The sequence below is a fragment of the Grammomys surdaster genome, unplaced genomic scaffold, assembly GCF_004785775.1.
Source record: "Grammomys surdaster isolate TR1022 unplaced genomic scaffold, NIH_TR_1.0 205, whole genome shotgun sequence".
In the NCBI taxonomy this organism is placed as follows: Eukaryota; Metazoa; Chordata; class Mammalia; order Rodentia; family Muridae; genus Grammomys; species Grammomys surdaster.
The window spans coordinates 5,520,552-5,541,537 of record NW_021604650.1 but is presented as its reverse complement, the minus strand read 5'-3'; the positions used below and the strand labels follow the sequence as shown (position 1 = coordinate 5,541,537).

The window sequence follows — 20,986 nt, the reverse complement described above, 5'->3', positions numbered from 1 at the left end:
CTCTCTCTCTCTCTCTCTCTCTCTCTCTCTCTCTCTCTCTCTCTCTCACACACACACACACACACAAGTCAGGTCTTAGAATGTGGTTCTGCCTTTGTGCCAAGTCATCCATGCTTGGTTAACCGTGACAGCCAACCTCAGCTCTCCAGAGAGTCCTTCAGGCCCATGTTAGAGCTTCTGTGGAGATGGGCAACTGGCATGGAGTAGCTGGCCTGCATCCTGTAGCTGCTGTGGCCTAAGACTAGTTGGAGAAACCAAGTCTCCCTCCCCTCATGGACACAATCCATGCCAGAATGGCTCTATCTTTCAAGCCAGCCACCTGTTGAGGGCTGAGGAATTCAGCACACACAGAGGAAGCAGATGACAAAACTGGTCAGTGTCCCCTTGGAGAAAACCACACAGTGACAGTAGCAGCTCCTCTTTGCACATTTGGGACACCACTAGGCAGACAGCTACTCTAGCAAGGTAGCAGGTCTACCTGCTAACTGGACAGGAGAGACAGCAACTTTGACCGCCACTCATATGGCCCCTCAGAGTCAGATGAGAGACTCGGTCCCTTAGGTGCCCTCACCAGACCTGAAAGACACAAAGATGAGTGCCACCTGCACACTTGCACCCACGGTCACAACTTTGGGTTCAGGTTGCCAGGGCTTGGCCTTGTTTTGGACACTTGCCACTCTCACCTCACTGCAGACACCACAGTATGCCCCAGAGAAGCAAACCCCTACATACGTTCATCACACCCAAGACCTGTCTTTCTGTTTCTGGCTCCTAGAAGGCGTGTGACTAACTGCAGCATCCTGGCCTGTGCTGTGCTTCCTAACAACTGTCTACTGTCTGAGTCTGTGGAGACACAGTGTGTTGCACAGTCCTGAGGACTCCAGTGTGCTTTGTGGTTGCTGGGCTTAAAACACTGTGTTCTCTGCTTGCAGGGATAACAGAGGAAGAGCGGCAGTTTCTGGCTCCCCCAATGCTGAAGTTCACCCGAAGCTTGTCCATGCCGGACACTTCTGAGGACATCCCCCCTCCACCACAGTCTGTGCCCCCCTCTCCCCCTCCACCTTCCCCCACCACATACAACTGTCCCAGGTCCCCGACTCCAAGAGTCTATGGGACAATTAAGCCTGCGTTCAATCAGAACCCCGTCGCCAAGGTGCCCCCAGCCACCAGGTCTGACACTGTGGCCACCATGATGCGGGAAAAGGGGATATTCTACAGGAGAGAGCTGGACCGCTTTTCCCTGGACTCAGAAGATGTCTACAGCCGCAGCCCTGCCCCGCAGGCTGCCTTCCGCACCAAGCGGGGACAGATGCCTGAGAACCCGTACTCAGAGGTGGGAAAGATAGCCAGCAAGGCCGTCTATGTCCCCGCCAAGCCAGCCAGGCGGAAGGGCATGCTGGTAAAGCAGTCCAATGTGGAGGACAGCCCTGAGAAGACATGTTCCATCCCCATCCCAACCATCATCGTCAAGGAACCCTCCACCAGCAGCAGCGGCAAGAGCAGCCAGGGGAGCAGCATGGAGATCGACCCCCAGGCCACGGAGCCTGGCCAGTTGCGGCCAGATGACAGCCTCACTGTCAGCAGCCCCTTTGCTGCAGCCATCGCTGGGGCTGTGCGGGACCGGGAGAAGCGTCTGGAAGCCAGGAGGAATTCCCCGGCCTTCCTATCCACAGACCTGGGAGATGAGGATGTGGGTCTGGGGCCACCCGCTCCCCGGATGCAGCCCTCCACGTTCCCCGAGGAGGGTGGGTTTGGTGAGGAGGAGGAAACAGAACAGCCGCTATTGCCTACCGCTGGGGCATCACCCAGGGAGCTGGAGAACCACTTCCTAAGTGGTGGTGAGGCTGGTGTTCAGGGGGAGGCTGGGGGACCCCTGAGTTCCACATCCAAAGCCAAGGGGCCTGAGAGTGGCCTAGCAGCCCCCCTCAAGAGCAGCAGCCCAGCCAGCCCTGAGAATTACGTGCACCCACTCACAGGGCGGCTGCTCGACCCCAGCTCGCCACTGGCCCTGGCCCTCTCTGCCAGGGACCGGGCCATGCAGGAGTCCCAGCAGGGGCACAAAGGGGAGGCCCCCAAGGCCGACCTCAACAAGCCTCTCTACATTGATACCAAAATGCGGCCCAGTGTGGAGTCCAGCTTTCCTCCGGTCACCAGACAGAACACCAGGGGTCCCCTGCGTCGGCAGGAGACAGAGAACAAGTACGAGACCGACCTGGGCAAGGACCGGAGGGCTGATGACAAGAAGAACATGCTGATCAACATCGTGGACACTGCCCAGCAGAAGTCAGCCGGCCTACTGATGGTGCACACGGTGGACACTCCCATGGCGGGGCCACCCCTAGAGGAAGAGGAGGACAGAGAGGATGAGGATACAAAGCCAGACCACTCACCCTCCACAGTGCCAGAAGGCGTTCCCAAAACCGAAGGTGCTTTACAGATCTCCGCTGCCCCGGAGCCCACCGCCTCGCCCGGCAGGACCATCGTGGCAGCGGGCTCCGTGGAAGAGGCGGTGATTCTGCCATTCCGCATCCCCCCTCCCCCTCTGGCGTCCGTGGACTTGGATGAGGACTTTCTTTTCACAGAACCATTGCCTCCTCCCCTGGAATTCGCCAATAGTTTTGATATCCCTGATGACCGGGCAGCTTCGGTTCCTGCTCTGGCTGACCTAGTCAAGCAGAAGAAAAACGACACCCCTCCGCCCCCTTCGTTGAACTCCAGCCAACCAGCCAACTCCACAGACAGTAAGAAGCCAGCCGGCATCTCAAACTGTCTGCCCTCCTCGTTCCTGCCGCCCCCCGAAAGCTTTGACACGGTCACCGATTCGGGGATCGAGGAGGTGGACAGCCGGAGTAGCAGCGACCACCACCTGGAGACAACCAGCACCATCTCCACAGTGTCCAGCATCTCCACGCTGTCCTCAGAGGGCGGGGAGAGCATGGACACATGCACAGTCTATGCAGACGGGCAAGCCTTTGTGGTTGACAAGCCCCCAGTACCTCCAAAGCCAAAAATGAAGCCCATCGTTCACAAAAGCAACGCACTTTACCAAGACACCCTCCCAGAAGAGGACACAGATGGCTTTGTGATCCCCCCACCTGCACCCCCGCCTCCGCCGGGCAGTGCCCAGGCCGGTGTGGCAAAGGTCATCCAGCCAAGGACCTCCAAGTTGTGGGGTGATGTTCCAGAGGTCAAAAGCCCAATTCTCTCAGGCCCAAAGGCAAATGTCATTAGTGAGCTAAACTCCATCCTGCAGCAGATGAACAGGGGGAAGTCGGTCAAGCCTGGGGAAGGGCTGGAGCTGCCGGTAGGAGCCAAGTCTGCCAACCTCGCTCCAAGGTAAGTTCGCAGTCAACTCGGGAATGTGTGGTCCAGTGTTGGCCAAGGAAAGCCATTGGGGAGCCACCTATGCAGTGGAGAAGAGGGGATCTGCATGGCCTCTGACACACCTGTTAGGCTATAACCATGTTGCCACCATCCTCCTGTCACCGGACTACGGCAGAGCCAAGGCCGTGGCTGCCACACAGCCTGACACACCCTCCTAAAGACACGTAAAGGAACCAGATTACACGGGACCAGCCCATGGTTGCTTCCAGAAGGAAGCTCAGGTCTCTGCTCCGTTTCCTCCAGCCCTTTTCCAGGACTACCTCAAAGGCAGGCAGAGCTCCATTAAAACCCAAAATTGATCAACAGAGGTGACCAGAGGGTGTGTGGCCACTGTCTGAACATGGGTGTACCATTCCCTCTTTCCCTTAATCCCCCTTGGGGTTGAGGATTCCGAAGGAGCTCGGTCATTTCTCCAGATGAACACCTGTCCCTCTGCTGCATCAGCCCACCCAGGGGCAGACGTCACAAAGAAATTCCTGCCAACTGAGCCCAATGGGCCATTTCCAGCATCATGTAGGGTCTAACTACTACCTTCACTGGGATGGGGGTAGAATAAACACATTCTTTCTAAACCCAAACAGAAGGTTCTAGAACAGCCCCTTGACTATGTGGCTTCAGGATGGTACTCGGTAGCCTTGCGGCCCCCACCCTCTCCCGTGGCCTTTATGTTTTTGTTCCTGTGTGTAATGTACATGCGTGCTGTCTTTCCGCTTCCTTGTGTGCAGCGCTCAGCCTCTCTGGCTGACAGCTGAGCTCAGGTTTCATCGGTTTGACTAATGAAGTCTTTCTTTATTCTCCCACTGGGCAGGCATCTGATTCAAACAACCAAGCCCATTAATCAGGGACATCACACTGCATTTGAGTCTTGAGCTCTAGGCTGGGAGCCACAATTCTTCCTGTTACCTTTCATGGGGTTGTAAATGGATGACTTGGACGGCTCCTTAACTCCTTTGAGAAATACTGATTGGTGGCTGTTGTAAAGAAGTATGCAGATGCCGCCTGGTAACAGGACACCTGCTACAGGTGGTGTGCAGATGCAAGCTCCCGTGGCTCCCTGCTGGCTAGGGGGTACCTGCAGAAACTCTCCACTCCTGGTGGATGTTACTGCATATACACCTGCACATTCTGTCCGTATTCAGGAGTTTCAAGGCAACCTTGGAATACGCTTGGTTCACCCTTTCCCCCTATAGAGTTCTTTATGGCACAGTCTCTTATGAAAGTAACATTTGCAAGCCCTTGGGGTGGTGTTTCTGACAACTGGACAGCATGGTCCTGGGTGTTAAGTCCATTCTTTAGAGAGGGTAAGCAAGTATTGCAGCCTCTCTTATTGAGATTAACAAGGAGACAAAAGAGGCTACAATAGCTGCTTAGTCTTCAGCAGGAGAGAAGCTGAGATGGCCACTGGCATTCATGGGGGTGCCTTCTGAATGGCCACAGATGACCCCTGTCCTTTCTTTTTCTGATTAGACAATATCTGGTGGCTCTCAGGAGATGGAGGGAGACTAACCCTTCACTGGGGGATGGGACTGTTGTCTTTTTCTACTCTAGGTGGGTGCCAGACATGGGGGGGGGGGGCTCAGAGAGAGCATCACCAGCATAATTCCAGTATCCAAGAACTGGCACCACCCAGCCAGTCTACTCCTGGCCCAGGAGGCCTCTCACAGCAAGGACTCTAGCCAGTGCCTACAGAGCACCTCCAAACATCAGGTGTTCTGTCACATAGGTAACAGCAACAGGGCCATCTGCCAGCAGAGAGAAGTCTTGAGGCAAAGAGTCAAAGGGACTCTATGGGAAGGTTCTAGAAGCTAGGCTGAGGATTGTCTTCAGAGACAAGGCTTACCACTGAAGACCATCTACAAGACTGAGCTCCTGGGAGACACGAACAGCCATTAGACCTGGAACTCCTCCTGCTAATGAAGGGAGAGATGACCATTGTTGACTTCAAGCAGTAAAGGGAACACATGCCTCTGACCCTCCTTTTCAAATCACAGGATTGCCCCAGGGTTGGGCATGGGCTTAGGGCCCTGGGCTTCCAGCAGTGGCTGCAAGACACAGAGGACCACAGGCTGGGGTGGCAGTTCACACAACCATGTGTCCTGTATGGAGGTTGCAGGTGACAGCTCTGCCTCTCATCTTGGGTGCCCTGGCCACCTGCTCACATTTCTCAGACACCTCTCCGTTGCCTTTACTGACGGCCCCAGGATGACAACTGGAAGTTCACTCAGTTTGAGCATCTTGTCACCACCTGTAAATGCTTCTAAAAATTAAGTTGTGAATGATCCTGGGCAAAATGAGGTTCAGAATCAAATGAAGAGAATTATTGAGGAAAAAAAATGAGAGTTTCAAGAGAAAACTGAAAACTGGCCATGCTCCCTGAAGTGACACACGTTACGGCAGAGAGAGGCCTTGTTTCCTCAAGAATGACTGTGCTCAAGGAAAGGCTGGCTCTCCGCTTGTTCCTCCATGGTTCCACCATACGGGCTAGAGCTTTGCTGTGCTTCTAATTTGAAATAATGATCCTTTTGCTACTTGCCAGCTCTAAGAGACATTGTCTTATGGTAGCACCAGGACAGGGTCCAGGAAGGAGCGGAGAGTTAGATGACCTGGCACCTGCTTCCTGGAGTGTAAGCTGTCTAACTTTAGTATACCCAGGGTTTCTAGACTGACCCCTATATCAGGACAATGTGGAATTTAGACACATTTAGTTACAAATATACTGAAAGAGCCAGCTGGAACTCTCTTTCACTAGATTTGTATATATGTTAGTGCATGATATCAGAGTCACTGAAAGACCATGGAGCAAAGCTGTGTACAGTTCTGGCTACAGGCCTGATGCTGAAGCAATCTCTGTTAGAATTCAGACCAGGCCACAGTGAAGGAAGCTAATGGGTGGGGTCCACACCTACAATCACTGTGTCTTCTAGCTGCCTGGCTTCCCTGTCCTGGCTGGGCGAAGAGCACAGAGCCCCTTGCTCTGCGGCTCTGTTCCCTGCTCTGCAGCTCTGTCCTCCCCCTCAGAGGATATGGCTGTGCCTCAACCCCATATGCAAACACTCATGTCCTTCCATTGGACAGGGCTTTTGACTTTTGGAGACCTCCTGACATCTGAATCTGGCCCACAGCAGAGGCAGCAGGCCTGACTGACATTTTTGCTGCTTCATGGATCTAAGCAGAGTACTTAGGTGTCCTGATTAAAGCTGCACAGGGCCAGTGGCCAGCCATGGGAGGGAGGTTACTAAGGTGCTACCACTCTGTATAGCCCAGTACCAAGCCCAAGAAAGAAGAGACAAGAGGACATCACCACAGAGGGTTCTGCATCCCTCCACAGCTGGGAATTGTAGTCATTGTCATCCACCCAGGCAGCCTGTTGATGGCCCAGGATGCTAGGCGCCATATGGTGCTCAGAATTCGTCATTTAAGAAAACACGTTCCTATTAAGAAAGCATGGCCACTGTCCCCTTGGGCATGCCAGCTCTTGAGGTGAGAAATGAGCAAAGCTAAACAACAGGACTGTATGTGACAAATACCACAGAGGAGAGAAGGCACTCCAAAAGTCAGGTTAGAAAAGGAGCTGGCACTCTGAGGAAGTGATTCTCAGTGACCTAAAGCTCATGCTGGAGCTAATTAGGCAGACACCGGAAGCATGGAACCCGGGACACAGTGGGTGGAGAGTGTGAAGCTGGGTCAGAACGGACTCTCCGTGCCCATGTGGGGGTGTTGGAGTGAGGCCACCAGGCAAGGAGTGAGCAGGCTTTGGGAACACAGCATCAGATCCAAGGGATGAAAACCATGCACAGACTTACCACGGCTTACCAGGAGTGGACTCCAGTTTGTTGACATTCCCGGGCTACGTGAAACATGAGGAAGAAGTTTTCAAGGTCTGTACTGGAGAGGGATGCTTCCTGTTGCTAGAGACAAGAGGTACCTTGGAGACACTGAAGAGCTAGACCGGGCTGCCTGTCTATGAGCACTGACTCCTCAAGCTGGCTGTGACCAGAGACCAGGCCTCACATCACTTAGCAGGATGAAACCTGTTCTTTTCCAACATTCATGGAAAATCCCATCTCATGTTCACCTCCCACTAGAGCACAGGGTAGCGAGTGCTCGAGGGAGGCCCCATGGCTCCTCCCCGAGGGTGTGGCACACTCAGCCACCAGCACTTTGTGGTGAGTCCATGAGGGACAGAGTTTGGCCTTCACCTTGCTGAAGCACACAGGAGCTTGAGAGAGAAATAGCGATACTGAGGAAGTTCAGGTCCCTGGGCAGGCAGCATTCCTGTGCCACGGGGCTTCACTCGATCCTTGCCACCCCTGCGTCTTCCCAGGGCAGTCCTCCGACCTTGGCCATTGTCCTCTGGCTCTCAGCTGGGTCACCAGTATTAATCCAGCCTCTCCATTCTAAAATTAATCAATATGATTGTTAAACTGCTGTGACCTCCTGGTCCCAGAGCATGGCTTCTGTTCCATGACATCTCAAGCTATCCGCACTGCCAGGCAGCTCCAGTCACCAACCAAAGCAGGAAGGCGGTAGGTAGTACAGCCAAGGAGCACGTTCAGTAGTGAGGTGAGCTCTGCTGGGGACAGCCTGGTACTCTCTGCTGCTCTTCACAGGTTGAGGTGAATAGTCTGACAGAGTCTCTTCCTTTGACTACCAAACGGCAGGTCTCCTCTTTAGAATGTATTTATCTATTTTTATGTGCAATGGATGTGTTGCTTGCTTGTATGTATATGTATATGTGCATGTAATACTCACAGGGGCCAGAAGAGGGCATTGGATCCTCTGGAACTGGAGTTACAGATGGTTTAACTATGTATGTGGGTGCCGGGGATTGAACCTGGGTCCACTACAAGAGCACCCAGTGCTCTAAACCACTAAGCCACCTCTCCAGCCCCCGCCAAGTCTTCCCTCTTGGTCTCATTCCTCTTTCTGACAAGAGCCTGTCACAGGTGAACAGTTCCTCCTGAAAGTAGGTGCCTTCCTGTCCTGGCAACTTGTGAGCAAGGTGGGAACCCAGACAGTGTGCAGAGCCTGAGACATCTTCCTTAGCAGGAAAGCAGGCAGTGCTCCATGGCCGTTCCTTCCGTGGCTCCGTGCTCTGCTCCCATTCTGGAGAGAGACCTGAGGCCTGGAGCAAGCAGAGCCCTCACGGTTCTCTGAGCCCAATGGTGACTGCTGGGCACTAGGATCAGAAGTGTGGAGGGAGTCCCAGCTTCTGAGACAGGCAGACACTAGAAAAGTCCCAGAAAGAAGCAAGGGCGCTGCTCCCACGGTGCACACCACATGACCCGGCTCTCCTTCCCGCCGCATTTGTGGAAGCCTGAAAAGGCAGAGCGCTTCATAAGAAAGCAAGCGGATGCCCGATGTGGTTCAATACACCTGTAATGCCAATGCTAAGGAGGCTGAGGCAGGGGGATTCCGACAAGTTCTACACTAGCCTGGGAACTACAGTGAGACTCTGTCTCAAGTCACCAAAAAGAAGGAAGAGAGGGAGGGAAGGAGGGAAGACAAGTAGTTTAGAAATTAGTGCCTCATGCAGAGGTGAACCTGGGCCTGAGGGTCCATGCCCAAGTTGCTCAGAACCCTAGCATCAGTGCTGACCCTGAGGAGCCTCTGGCCCACACTTCTGCTCAGGTCCAAACTGAATCAGTAACCACAGTGAGTCCTGTTGTCCGTCCGCCTCCCCAGCTCATCAGTTCCTGCCAGGGAAGACAGGTGAAAAGCATCTGCCAGCAGCTGGATTCGCTCTTGGGCTGGTTTTGTTTTGTTTCTTAATTCTCACATTTTTTTAAATGAATTTGATTTAAAAAGCAGGCTAGAGATGATCCTCCCAGAGGCGGGTGTTTGTGAGTGTGTATCTATTCTAAATCAGGGTAACAGACTTCTGTATATACCGCCCAGCAGCCCAGCCGTTGCCTAGCAACATAATGATCTGCGCACACAGGAGGATCCAGTGAGTCATCACTGTGTGATTCACCAGGAAGGAGGCAGGCTACCCAGAAGGCGCAGAGCAAAGCCAGCAGGCCAGTCCAACTTAACTCAGCAGTTGCCATGCTGGCTGGGGTACCAGTAGGCCCCAAGCATGTGGTGGCCAGAACCATATCCCTGCCGTTAGTCATTAGCCGCTAGCTGACCACCATGTTGTGGTGTAAACTTGATGCAAAGCCCTAGCCTGGGCAGGTTGGCCTAGGTCCCCTGGGAACATAGATTCATTCTTTCCAAGTCAAAGTCAAGTGAGGGAATTAGCTGTGAGCCACTTGTCAGAGATCCTTCTTTTCTTCCTCAGTGCCTCAGGACACACCAGAGAAAGCAAAGTGTAGGTTCCCTGGCTCATGTGAGTGCCTGTCCCAAGCCACTGGGCTGCCTGCCAGGAGGGTTCTGAGGTACAACTTTCAGCCAGGGTTCAACCTGCCATGTTCCACCCGTGAGGAGGCTGCTGCCTCTCCTTGCTTTCCAGTCAGTTCTGCAGTGTCGTCTCAACCGTTCCCTGTGTCGTTTCCATTTGCTCCCATGGCGCTGTTTGCAGAAGAGGGTCATGCTGAGCAGAAGTAAGTGCGGTCTGTCGAGACTCGTGTGTTCCCCGTGTGTCACTGTCTCTGCTCCTACCTCTGCCTCCCAGATTCAGCTGCCTGCTGAATCTGTCCTAAACAGAAGGCCAGCCCAGCCCAGGGTGCTGGCTTAGAGACCCTTTGGAATAGTGCCTGGGTATCTGCTGGCCCTCAGGGGACTAGTGTGCCAACCACATGGCTCTAAACCAAGGGTCAGGCCAGCGCTGGGCACAGAACTTCACAGCCCCCTCCAACTCTTCAGTGCCTCACTGTCACCCAGGAGCTCCTATAGAGTACCCATTGCCTCCCCATCCTCCCTAAGGTAGTCTGAAAGTAGCCCCACTTCTGTATAGGGAAGTACCACGTGCTAAAAATGTGCCTCCTCCCCAGTTGCAAAGAGCCTCTGGGTGACTGCAATGCTTATTCAGGCTGAACTGGGAGCGGCTCACCCTACAACCTGAAAATCAGAGGGGACATGGCAGGTTCGCCGACCTTTAACATGTCCCTGGCCCACTTCTCCATGACTACCTAAAACTGCATCTTTAAAATTCCCCTGAAAGCTGCAAAGCCCCATGGGCTGCCTCAGGCCTGCTAAGATGACCTGCACACAGCAGGGACAGGCTCTCTGAGCAAACCTTGGTGGGGAAGCACTCTGGGTCTCACATGTAGCTACAGTTCCCAGAAGCCACTGCCACAGATCCGATGCTCCCATACACAGCAGAGTCCTAACCCACTGAACCTACACCTCCTTTCTCCCCTGCAATGTCTAGTGTTTGCAGTGATCACTGCTAGCCCTAGTAGGGCTATTCCATAGAACAGAGAGGTAACCTGCTAATGGCTTTACCCAGACACACAGCAGGCAAAGAAAACAAACAGCACCCCAGGAAAAGGAAGAGGCAGAGTAAGGCCTAGGGACAACCAACTATATGTCACCTCAGACTCTCTCCCCTCACTTAAGCTCTGAGGAGGTCCTAGTCTGCTAGCATCTGTATGTCCTGCAAGGGGACTAAGTAAGGGGTCCCAAAGTTCAGTGTACTAACACCATCATCAGGCCCCATGACACCACACCCAGAATCCCTACCCTGACAGTTTGAGGTGGACCGGGGAGGTCTCAATTCTGACCAGTTTATTCAGAACATGAAGACATGGGTTAAACTCTGAGCCACTTCAGTCTAGGTTGCACCTGTGGCAGGATGGACCTTCCCAGAAATCAGTGGGGTGGGGTGTGTCCACATTCACACAGGTGAGCCCAGGTCAAGAGACACACCTACTTTCTTTAACCTGATGCTGACTGCAGCTTGGCAATAGAGCAAGAAACAGTGTTTGGAAGGAGGCCTCGCCTTACTAGGTGTGTGGCCAGAAAGTCTTCCGGGGGCCCTGACCAACATGGGTCAGAGAATGCATCTCATAAAATGACCACTTCCAGATAGATAGCTGAGAACAAGAACATCCTCAGCACTCAGGAGGACCTCCTCCCAAAACAAGTCACCCACCCACAGCGGGCCTGAGGAGGTAGGCTCTGTGAGAGTTGAGCCTGCCCCTCCCTATTCTGAGGATTTCACCTACCCAAATGTAGCAGGAAGGGCACCTGTGGCCACCACTAGAAAAGGGGGCTTCTGTCTCCTATGGTAATAGGGACAGATCGCCCTGCCAGCAAGTCTCTGCATGCAGGGAGTATACCTTGAGGCCTGTTGTCAAAGGATTCAGTCAGTAGCAGGCAGGGTTCCCTAAGAAGAGGCCCCCTGCAGAACTTAGCCTGGGACACACTAGCAACCTGGATGCTCTGTGTGCTGAGCTTCCAAAACCTAAGAAATTTAACCCTAAACAGAGCCCTGGCAGGCTGCTGAGAAAAGGAGCCCCCTGGAAGGTGTATGTTGTTGCAGAGGGCCTAGGCTCATTCTGGCCTGCACAGGGGGTCTCTCCAGGCTCCTCTCAGCCTGGCCCAGGTGAGTGGCTGGCTTGCTGTGCTGTGATGCCTCCTGCTCCACCCACTCCTCTGACTGGCATGGCAGTCTGTATCACTGCCAGTGCAGACCCTCTGCTGTGGTGTGGGTGCCTCCCATTTCCATCCCATGATCCTCAGTGACCCGGAAGTGATGTTCTTCTCTGTCGTTGCTGTTTCAGAAGTCCGGAGGTCATGAGCACTGTCTCAGGTACACGGAGCACGACGGTCACCTTCACTGTCCGCCCCGGCACCTCCCAGCCCATCACCCTGCAGAGCCGGCCCCCTGACTATGAAAGCAGGACCTCAGGACCGAGACGTGCCCCAAGCCCTGTGGTTTCACCAACGGAATTGAGCAAAGAGATTCTGCCCACCCCTCCGTCTGCTGCCGCAGCCTCTCCCTCCCCCACACTCTCAGATGTCTTTAGCCTTCCAAGCCAGTCCCCTGCAGGGGACCTCTTTGGCTTGAACCCAGCAGGACGCAGCAGGTCACCATCTCCTTCAATATTGCAACAGCCAATCTCAAATAAGCCTTTTACAACTAAGCCTGTCCACCTGTGGACGAAACCAGACGTGGCAGACTGGCTGGAAAGTCTGAACTTGGGTGAACACAAGGAGACGTTCATGGACAATGAGATTGACGGCAGCCACCTGCCAAACCTCCAGAAGGAAGACTTGATAGATCTTGGGGTGACTCGAGTTGGGCATAGGATGAACATAGAAAGGGCTTTGAAACAGCTGCTGGACAGATAAGGGTGGCTGCCCTGGGCCTTCACAGACTCCTTTCTTATAAGTAGAGATGGGCTTATGTTGAAATGTGTGGTGGCCAAGCAGAGGCTGACAGCACCAATCCCCGCTCTGTGGGTTTGTCTCTGGGTACCCAAAGAAGTGCTGTGGGTGTCCCTTGGTGTGGCCAAACCAGGGCCTCAAACCAGCTCTCTGTGCAGATTTCTTGGGTGGCTTCTGTCCAAAGGGACAGTAAGGGGGTTTCTGTCCTGGTCTCAGAGGCTGCCATAGATGGCATGTGGGACCCTCTCCTCCTGTGGTAGATACCAGTGTACTCCAGATACCTCCTGAGGCCTCCCTCCTCTGCCTTCTGAGCAACTCTCACTCCTAAGCCCCAGAACACAGCCTTTCTTCAGGCCTTTGGCCTCTGGGTGGGCTCATTGGCTCTGTCCCTCCCCTGTGCTTGGCTCTCAGTGAGCAGTTCCAGGTGGAGCCCTGCCTGAGCCAGACTGTAGAGAAACACCGTCCCATCCACCTCTTTGTCCGACTCCTGTGACGTGCATCTGAGCTTGTTTGGCCCCAAGGTCCTTGGCAGTGGTGGCTGTGTGGACAGGATCGTGCCCAGCTTGCTTTACTTGCTTTCTTTATTTCTGCAAACCGATTAGCATAATTCCAAGGTGGCCAAACTGAAGTCACACGGAGTTAGTCAAAGCACAAAGTCACGATCCTGAGGAGGAGGGAGGCCTGGCAGTAGAGCCAGCCAATGTGTGGCTGTCCGAGCACACAACCTCCTCCAGGGCTAGGACAGGTGTCTGCTCAGAGCATCTGCCCAGGAGGGAGAGGTGGGGGCTCTTGAAATTTACTCTAATTGGATGTCTGCATAGTGCCACAGCAGTCAGAACAGGTGAGCATCTACTTTTACAAGGACAAGAAGACCCAAGACTTGTGGTAAGCATGGCTGCTGTAGGGGAGCTGTTGTCCTCCCTGGTAACGGATGGAATGCCATGGCCTTCATCCGCACCAGGCCACAGGTGAGCATCCTGCTGAGGCAGCCTTTTGGCTCTCAGAAGCCAAGAAAGGTGGAACTCAGGGGCCTTTCTCCCTTCTCTCAGATAGTGGGGATCCCACCAGCTTGTCTTAACATCTGGGTCTCAGAGAAGCCCGTGGTCAGGACCTGGTGGAGAACACATAGTGGGGCACAGGCTGTGGCGAAGTTTAGGTGTGCATGGAAAGGAAGGTGGGGAGTATCCTGGACCAAGCCTCACCTCAGGCCCAGCCACCCTTCTTGCCCCCAGATCTCTCCCTCCCAAAACAATACCTCTAATGTCCCAGGGAGGTCACCGACTGCACACAGCCACCACGCAGCCAGCTAAGCTCCCGCAACCCCCTCTCCCCCGAACTCAGAGGAGACGTGAATGTCAGGTGCCGGTTTTATCATTTCAGAACTAGCCCAGCCCATCTCTAATTATAAAACATTTTTTTCCTTTTTTTCCTTCACTTATGCTCACAACTACGTGTCTGACGAGGCCTGGAACAGCGCTACAACGAACACATAAAATTTAGCAATTTAAAAAAATCTTTCTTTACTGCAAGTTTAAATATGTGTACAGATAGTTCATAAGCACAATATTTTAAGAAAAAAAAAGTGGCTGGTCTACTGAGCAGCCTCTGTGCCACCTAGTGCTGGAAAGCTAAAGAGGGGTTGTGGTTTAACAATACCATTTCCTTGGGACAATTATACAAGCAACCTTTTAAAAATTATCCTTCCATGGACACATCAGAACCTGTGACATCAAGTTATTTTTCAGCTTTTGCCCCAGTTTCATCATTGAAGGGCAATTATTTCTTCAAAAGGATTGTAATCCATGACTCCCCAGTTTGTTCAATAACAATGCACATACATGCATACTTGGATACACACACACACACCCTCACACATGCACCACAACCCTTGATATGGAGACCAGGGCTTTGAATCTTATTCTGTCCCCAAAACCCTTTGCAGGTCAAACTTCTGAATCATCCAATCCACTGGTACCAGGTGTCTGTTGAGCGCCTTGCTCTGGGTCCCAGCATTACCCACAGCAAGGAGAGTAAGTAACACTCCAGAGATATTTGAGTCCCGACACTTCGGGTAGCCATTGAAGAATTCAGAGAGTGTGAAAATGTGGCCCCGCCATTAATTTGTCTTCCAATGGGTGGTTCTTCGAAGTCCCCTCAGTGTGCCATAGCGCTAGGCTCCTTCCCTTTGCCTCTGGTTGGCATTACCTCTGTGCTCAGTGCCAGACAGATGCTAGGCAGGAGAGACCTGGTGGCTTGGGACGCGCTGAACTTAGGCAGCAGGTGACAGGCTGCGATTGCCTTCCTTAGACTTCAAGCCACATGCCTCCAAGCAGAAGTAAGCTGACTACCAGCCTTGGGAGCTGATAGGCCAGCTTTGCTTTGCAGTGTCTGGTCACAGAAACACAGCTGGACCTATCAGAACTGACCCCCCATCACACCAACACACATTTGCCTAGATACTGGGTCTCTGTCTCTGACAGTTGATTTTGCGCAGAAAGCAATAGTCTCTCATTGAAATTGCCGCCCGTTGTTCCCCCCAACTCGGAACATGTCAGGACCAGGCCCTACCCCAGGACCCTCTTCAGTGGTGAATCAGATGTTAAACTGCTCATAAGGACCATGTGACCACTATTCCAGGTTTTAAGATCAACTTTTGTTATATACTGTAATTTAAATAACTGCATAAATTTACATGCCTAGTTTCTGTAATATTGTGTATACAAAACCAAAATCTCTCAAGCTGTAAATTGTGTATACCCACCAGGATCCCTACTCTGGGGTGTCCGTGCGCATTTTAGATTTAATTCATACAATTAAAAACTCAATGTGACTGCTGACGTGCTGAAACTTTACATAAGAATTATTTGTGATACTTTAGTTAATAAAATGGTGAGGTTTTTTTTTTCCTGAGTTATTGAACAAGCAAACATTACCCAGCTGACCTGGCAATGACTTTCTGTGTGTGTGCAGGTAGGGGGGCCACCAATATTGATTTTTTTTCTCCCATTAGCAATTTTGGGTTTTAAATACTACCATGTTTCACACTATAGTTTGTGTGTAACAACACATACCACATTATCTTTGTTGCTGTTAATTTTGTGCTCTTTTTCTTTTTAGACTTTATTTATTTAGGAGAGAGAGAAAGAGGGAGAGAGAGGGAGAGAGAGCAAGAGAGAAAGTTCCTGTACTTTGCACTTTCCCCCCAAATCCTTCAATCTCTTGTATGGCAACCAAAATTACTGTAAAAAAAAATAAATATACTCTTGCAATAAGGTTGTGGTTCTGATTACAAAGGGGAAGGTGGAGCTGACTCCCCCAGAGCAGTCAAGCTTGCCATCGGAAATAGGATGTTTTGCACACTTCAGCTGGCTTTACCTGGGCACGGTGACAGGATGGCATCTTCCCTTCAGCCGTTTCACCTCAGGCCCGTTTCCTCAAGTGCCCCCGTTGTCTAAATGGAAACCTTGTATATTATTTCAGAATTGTGCAAAATGTCAAAAATGGGCTTGTGTGACCACTCCTGTGAGCATGAGTCCCAGGCCTGGCTGTCCCTTCTGTTTCAGGGGTGAGCACAGAGGCACTCCAGAGACTGACCCAGGCTCACCTCCCTCTTTCCCAGGAGGAGGGGTATCCTCACAGCAATGAGGGTTGTTGTCTGGCCAGGAGCCATTGGGGCAGACGACTGAGTGGCTTCTCTGGCTAAGCAAGTGATACTTCTACAAACAGCAGTGGACTAAGGCCAGGACAGACAGACAGAAGCTGGGTCTTTGGCAAGCAGCTGGACCAGGAGCTTAGGGCCATCCGTGCGCTCCTGGAAGTATATCTGAAAAGCACTGAACCTCTCTGGCCTCCTGAGTTCTTCCCCAATGGGGTCTTTCCTTGGGCACACCTACATCCAAGCAGCAGCCACTGTGTCCCCATCTTTATCCTTTGTTCCCTGTGCTCCTCCAGCAGATTCTTCTAGACCATCAGCTCCCCCAGCTTTACTGTCTGACAGCTTTTTCCAGACCCCTTGGTAAATTGGGCATCCATCAGGGGACACCTACCGGCCGACCTTCTCTGTACTTGGACTGTATTTGAGGCATTTGCTCCCTAGGGGTCTGGACCATGCCTCTGCTTGTAGAGGCCCTGGGTGGGAACATCCTGGATAGAGGGGTCACATAGACACTGGCATTCAGACTGACTGCTTTGGGTAGAATCTGGCAGTGTCCTGTGCCCTGCCCCAGATTCTAGCAGCCCCCTGGCTCCACCCTGCAAGTCCCTCCCATCCTGATGATGCTGTTTCTTCCTGCACTCTGGGACGTGGGTCTGCTGCTCACAGTCTCTGCTGGTTTGTATTTGAAAATCACTGCAGCCGGTGTTGCGGCTTCTACCAGAACTCTGTCCACAGCCAATCCGAAACTTTAATATGAGCCTTCAAATAAATTCTGAATAGAACAATTGATTTAAAAACAAACAAAGTGTGTGCCTTGGGTGTTTGGAACTAATCTGCATACTACCATACTGTAACTGTACATTTGATAAGGGGATCAATGTGTAATGTAGCTGATTTTAAAAAATAGTTCTAGTGCCTTGTCTTCTGAACCGGAAGCCCATATCAATGCACAACCTAAAGAAACAAAGCCCGACTGGAGAACTGAGTGCTGAGAGGAGGTAGCCACTGTGCAGGGCCCTTCTCAGCAGAAGACTGTGGAACACACACAGTCGGTTATGCTTTAAAAAAATAAAATAAAATAAAATAGAGAGAACATTGAAACAGAATTGTGTTATCAACTAATTTTCCATTAAAAATGCTCTCTGCTACATCACGTCCAGTATTTTCATTTAAATGCAAACATATTTTAGAGAATTTTCATGGGGGGGGTGTCATTTCTGATGGCGTCCTGGGTGGGCAGCGCTTGTGTTATAGTGCCCCCTGGTGGCACCGGCCAGTACTGCTTACTGAGGTCAGCAGTGGTCTCCATTTGATGTTTTGCTAAAAATACACAAAATATTTGCATTCTAGTGACTGAGAGCAGACACTGTCAGCCATTTCTAGAAATTCGAGATATCAGATTTCCCTGAGTGGCCCCCATCCTTAGTGTGGTGGACATACTCTGGGAGCAAGCATTCTGTCCCTGGGTCTAGACTAATCACAATTATAGTGAGCCTCGAGGAACTCAACCAGAGAGGGGAGTGATGTCACCATATACCGTGTCTCCTCAGCCTACTGATGACAGACATAAGGTAGACATCACGCTAGGCACACTGGAATGCCATAGAGTGATACGGTCTCACACACACACCTTAAAGGTGCAAGGAGTGCCTCAGCCCCGAGACTGTCACAAGACATACTACTGCCAGCAGGCTGTGGACACATGGGTCACAGAGTCTTAGGCAGAGTAAATCCCAATAATCCCAGAAGCTGAATCATAGAAGGCAGAGAGGAGTGCCTGCTTTCTGGTGTTAGCATTGTGTCTACACAGGGCATGTGCCCTAGGATCAAGAGTCCAAAGGTGAGACTGAATACTGCCCACAAGCACTGGGTGAGATGCCCAGGCATCCTAGGGATACAACTAGGACACAGCCTGGAGTTTACTCAGCACCCACCCTCTCTCTTGGCTGCTCATGGAAATCAAGCCACTTAATCCCAGCACTTGGGAGGCAGAGGCAGGCGGATTTCTGAGTTCGAGGCCAGCCTGGTCTACAGAGTAAGTTCCAGGACAGCCAGAACTACACAGAGAAACCCTGTCTCAAAAAACCAAAAAAAAAAAAAAAGAAAAGAAAAGGAAATCAAGCCACCCCAATACTGCCCAGAACTGTTATAAAATTGTGCTGTCTGCCCCAGGACTAAGGGAGGGTAATGAACACACTGTACAGGGCATTAGCACAAGTGGAGTCCATCCTGGGCACAGCAGGGTGCCCTCCAGGAATGTGTACCAGCTATGAGGCACAGCCCTACTCCAGGGCACTTCACAGTCTCAGTGTGGAGGCAAGTCCTGCCCAAGTCATGGAAAGGAGAGGTCCAGTTTACTGTGCAACCTCCCTAGCCAGGTTCACGTGGAGGGGAGAAGCCACAGGTGCCCTAGGAATAGGCCACTTGGGCAGAATCCACACCTGATGCAAGGGGCATGACCTCTCCCCTTCTCCTTCTCAAGTCATTAGTTCAATTTGGGGATTCTGGAAGCTCAGTACTGCCCAGGACCACAGCCCACACCAGCTTCTAGAGAAGAGAAGGAGGCTGGAATCAGAAACAGACCACCCTAACTTCTTTACCTGTGATCAAGATCACCATACATAGGGAACCTGACCTTCAAATAGAGGACCTAAAAGAAAAGAGCACTTGGTCATGTGTACCACTGACTTTAGTGTTTCCTGAGACCTGTCGCCAAGCAGATAACCCTTTTATAGATGCTCAGCCATGTAGATGCCATGTGGACAGGATTTCCAAAGGTCCAGTCCTCGACGTGGGCACACACAACTGTCACTCACAGCTGGGAACTACCTGACCTGCAGTCTCTGGTCGAGTTTACCGTGCATATTTTTCTGTATGGCCTGTAAGTCACAGCTAGCTCTGGTGCCCACAGTGACCTGGGTGCTGGTCCACCACAGTGGCTTTTCTCCCACAGCTTCTTCTCCTGCTGAGAAGAGGGCTTTTGCCTTTCTGCTCCTTCCAGATCACAGGTGTGATGGAGGTCAGAGCCAGAAGGACAGGACCAACTATAAGCACAGACTTACTGCCTCGAAGCCAGGAAGGATGCCAGAACAAGACAGCAGCAGACCTCCCTGGCTGTGGAGCACACCATCTGAGCCAGCTCAAAGCAGTTCCACTTTCAAGCAAGAATCTGTGAGCTATGACTGCAGAGACCCCATTAGAGAACCAGGAATGCAGCAGCTCGGAGGGAACCCATGACTTGAAGCCTTCCATCCTCTACACCAGCTGTCTGCCCTCCCCCTGAACTAGCCTTGTCGGGGAGAGGGGTGCTCACTGAATCATGTGGCTGCTCCTCTCCATTAAGGGGAGGGAGGACCACAGAAGCTGAGAGCATGAGAGACAAGCCTGGTTTGGTTGCAGCAAGCACGTGGAGACGGTTGCCCTGCCGATCCTCAGCCATGTGCAGGAAAGCAGGCTCAGGAACATCTGACATGAGGTACATTCTGGGAACCAGGAAACCAGAACAGTTAGTGATGCTGGGCTCACTCGTCATGCTGGGTTTGAGGGTCATCCCCTCATTAGATTAGATGCACACTGGGACATAGAAGATGGACCCACAGATTGCTTCGTCTTTCCACCCCAACGGCATCTGTCCTACAGCCCTTGGTCCTGGCTGTTTTCTTCACTTCTGACCCTGAGCCTGTTTTCATGGCTACAGTATCCCTGACTCCTCATGGAGATGAGGCAGGTGTCTTGTCTTGAACAATGCTTTCTGGCCATGTCATGGCTGTTTCTGTCAAGAGTGGTTGTGGTCACCTACTAGGGACTTCCAACAGATTGTGTCCCCAATGGTCACTATCTGAACAGTGTTTCCAGATTCTTGGTGTCTTGTTCAAAGAATTGAAGAAGCACAAACAAATGAGAGAGCAGGGGCTTTATTCAGAAGCAAAGTTCTGTACAGCAAATAAGCACTGAGGGTGCTTACAAGAGGGTGTAGGGGCCCTAGTCATGGCTGGACTTTCTTCTGGATCAAAAGGGAGGAAGTGGCTGCTAGATGTGGGGTATGGGTAGTTTTCCATTTGTTTTTATTTTGGGGGCGAGGGATTCAAGGCAGGATTTCTCTGTGTACCCCTGGCTGTCCTGGAATTTGCTGTATAGATCAGGCTGGCCTCGAACTTATAGAGATCCATTGGCCTTGCCTCCGAGTACAAGGACCAAAGGCTTGCATCAATCACCACACCTGGCTGGTTTCCATTTTGATTGACAAGTTTGGGTTATGTAAGTCTTCTTCTCTGTTCATTTCCCTTCCCATGATGCATCTGGCTTTCACGTGTGCTCATCAATTACACACAGACATAAGATGGGAACTAGGGGGTTTCCCCTAAAAGTTCACTCTGAGGACACAGTTTGCTGTGCATTCATCCAAAACCAGTTCAGGCTGGATCTGTGCACCGCCTCTAGGTCCCAGATGTGATCCATGATGTTTGTCCACAAAAGGGATGTGTGGCTCATGCCTCATGGGCACCCCAGGAGGCTTTAAAGGAGTACATGGCACCCTGCCCTACACCCCTGGATGTATTAGCAGTTAAAGGATCCTGAAGAGTGATGCTACTTCAGCAGTTCAACAACATAACCAACTGAAGGCCACTGTTCCCTGAGAGTCACCCTCGATTCTGCAAGTGACCCCCAGCC

The 20,986-nt window shown here is 51.9% G+C and overlaps 1 protein-coding gene across 2 annotated transcripts in view; it reads left to right on the top strand.

The window, feature by feature from the left end:
• The window catches only part of Shank2 (SH3 and multiple ankyrin repeat domains 2), a 432,981-nt gene extending 417,049 nt beyond the window's left edge, over nucleotides 1-15,932 (top strand). For both annotated transcript variants that reach the window (XM_028771108.1, XM_028771107.1), the window contains 2 exons: nucleotides 933-3,336; nucleotides 12,054-15,932. In XM_028771108.1, coding sequence (XP_028626941.1) covers nucleotides 933-3,336; nucleotides 12,054-12,624 — 2,975 coding nt within the window. In that variant the 3' untranslated portion in view covers nucleotides 12,625-15,932. The remainder of the gene's footprint in view (nucleotides 1-932; nucleotides 3,337-12,053) is intronic.
• Nucleotides 15,933-20,986: the final 5,054 nt, after the last annotated feature.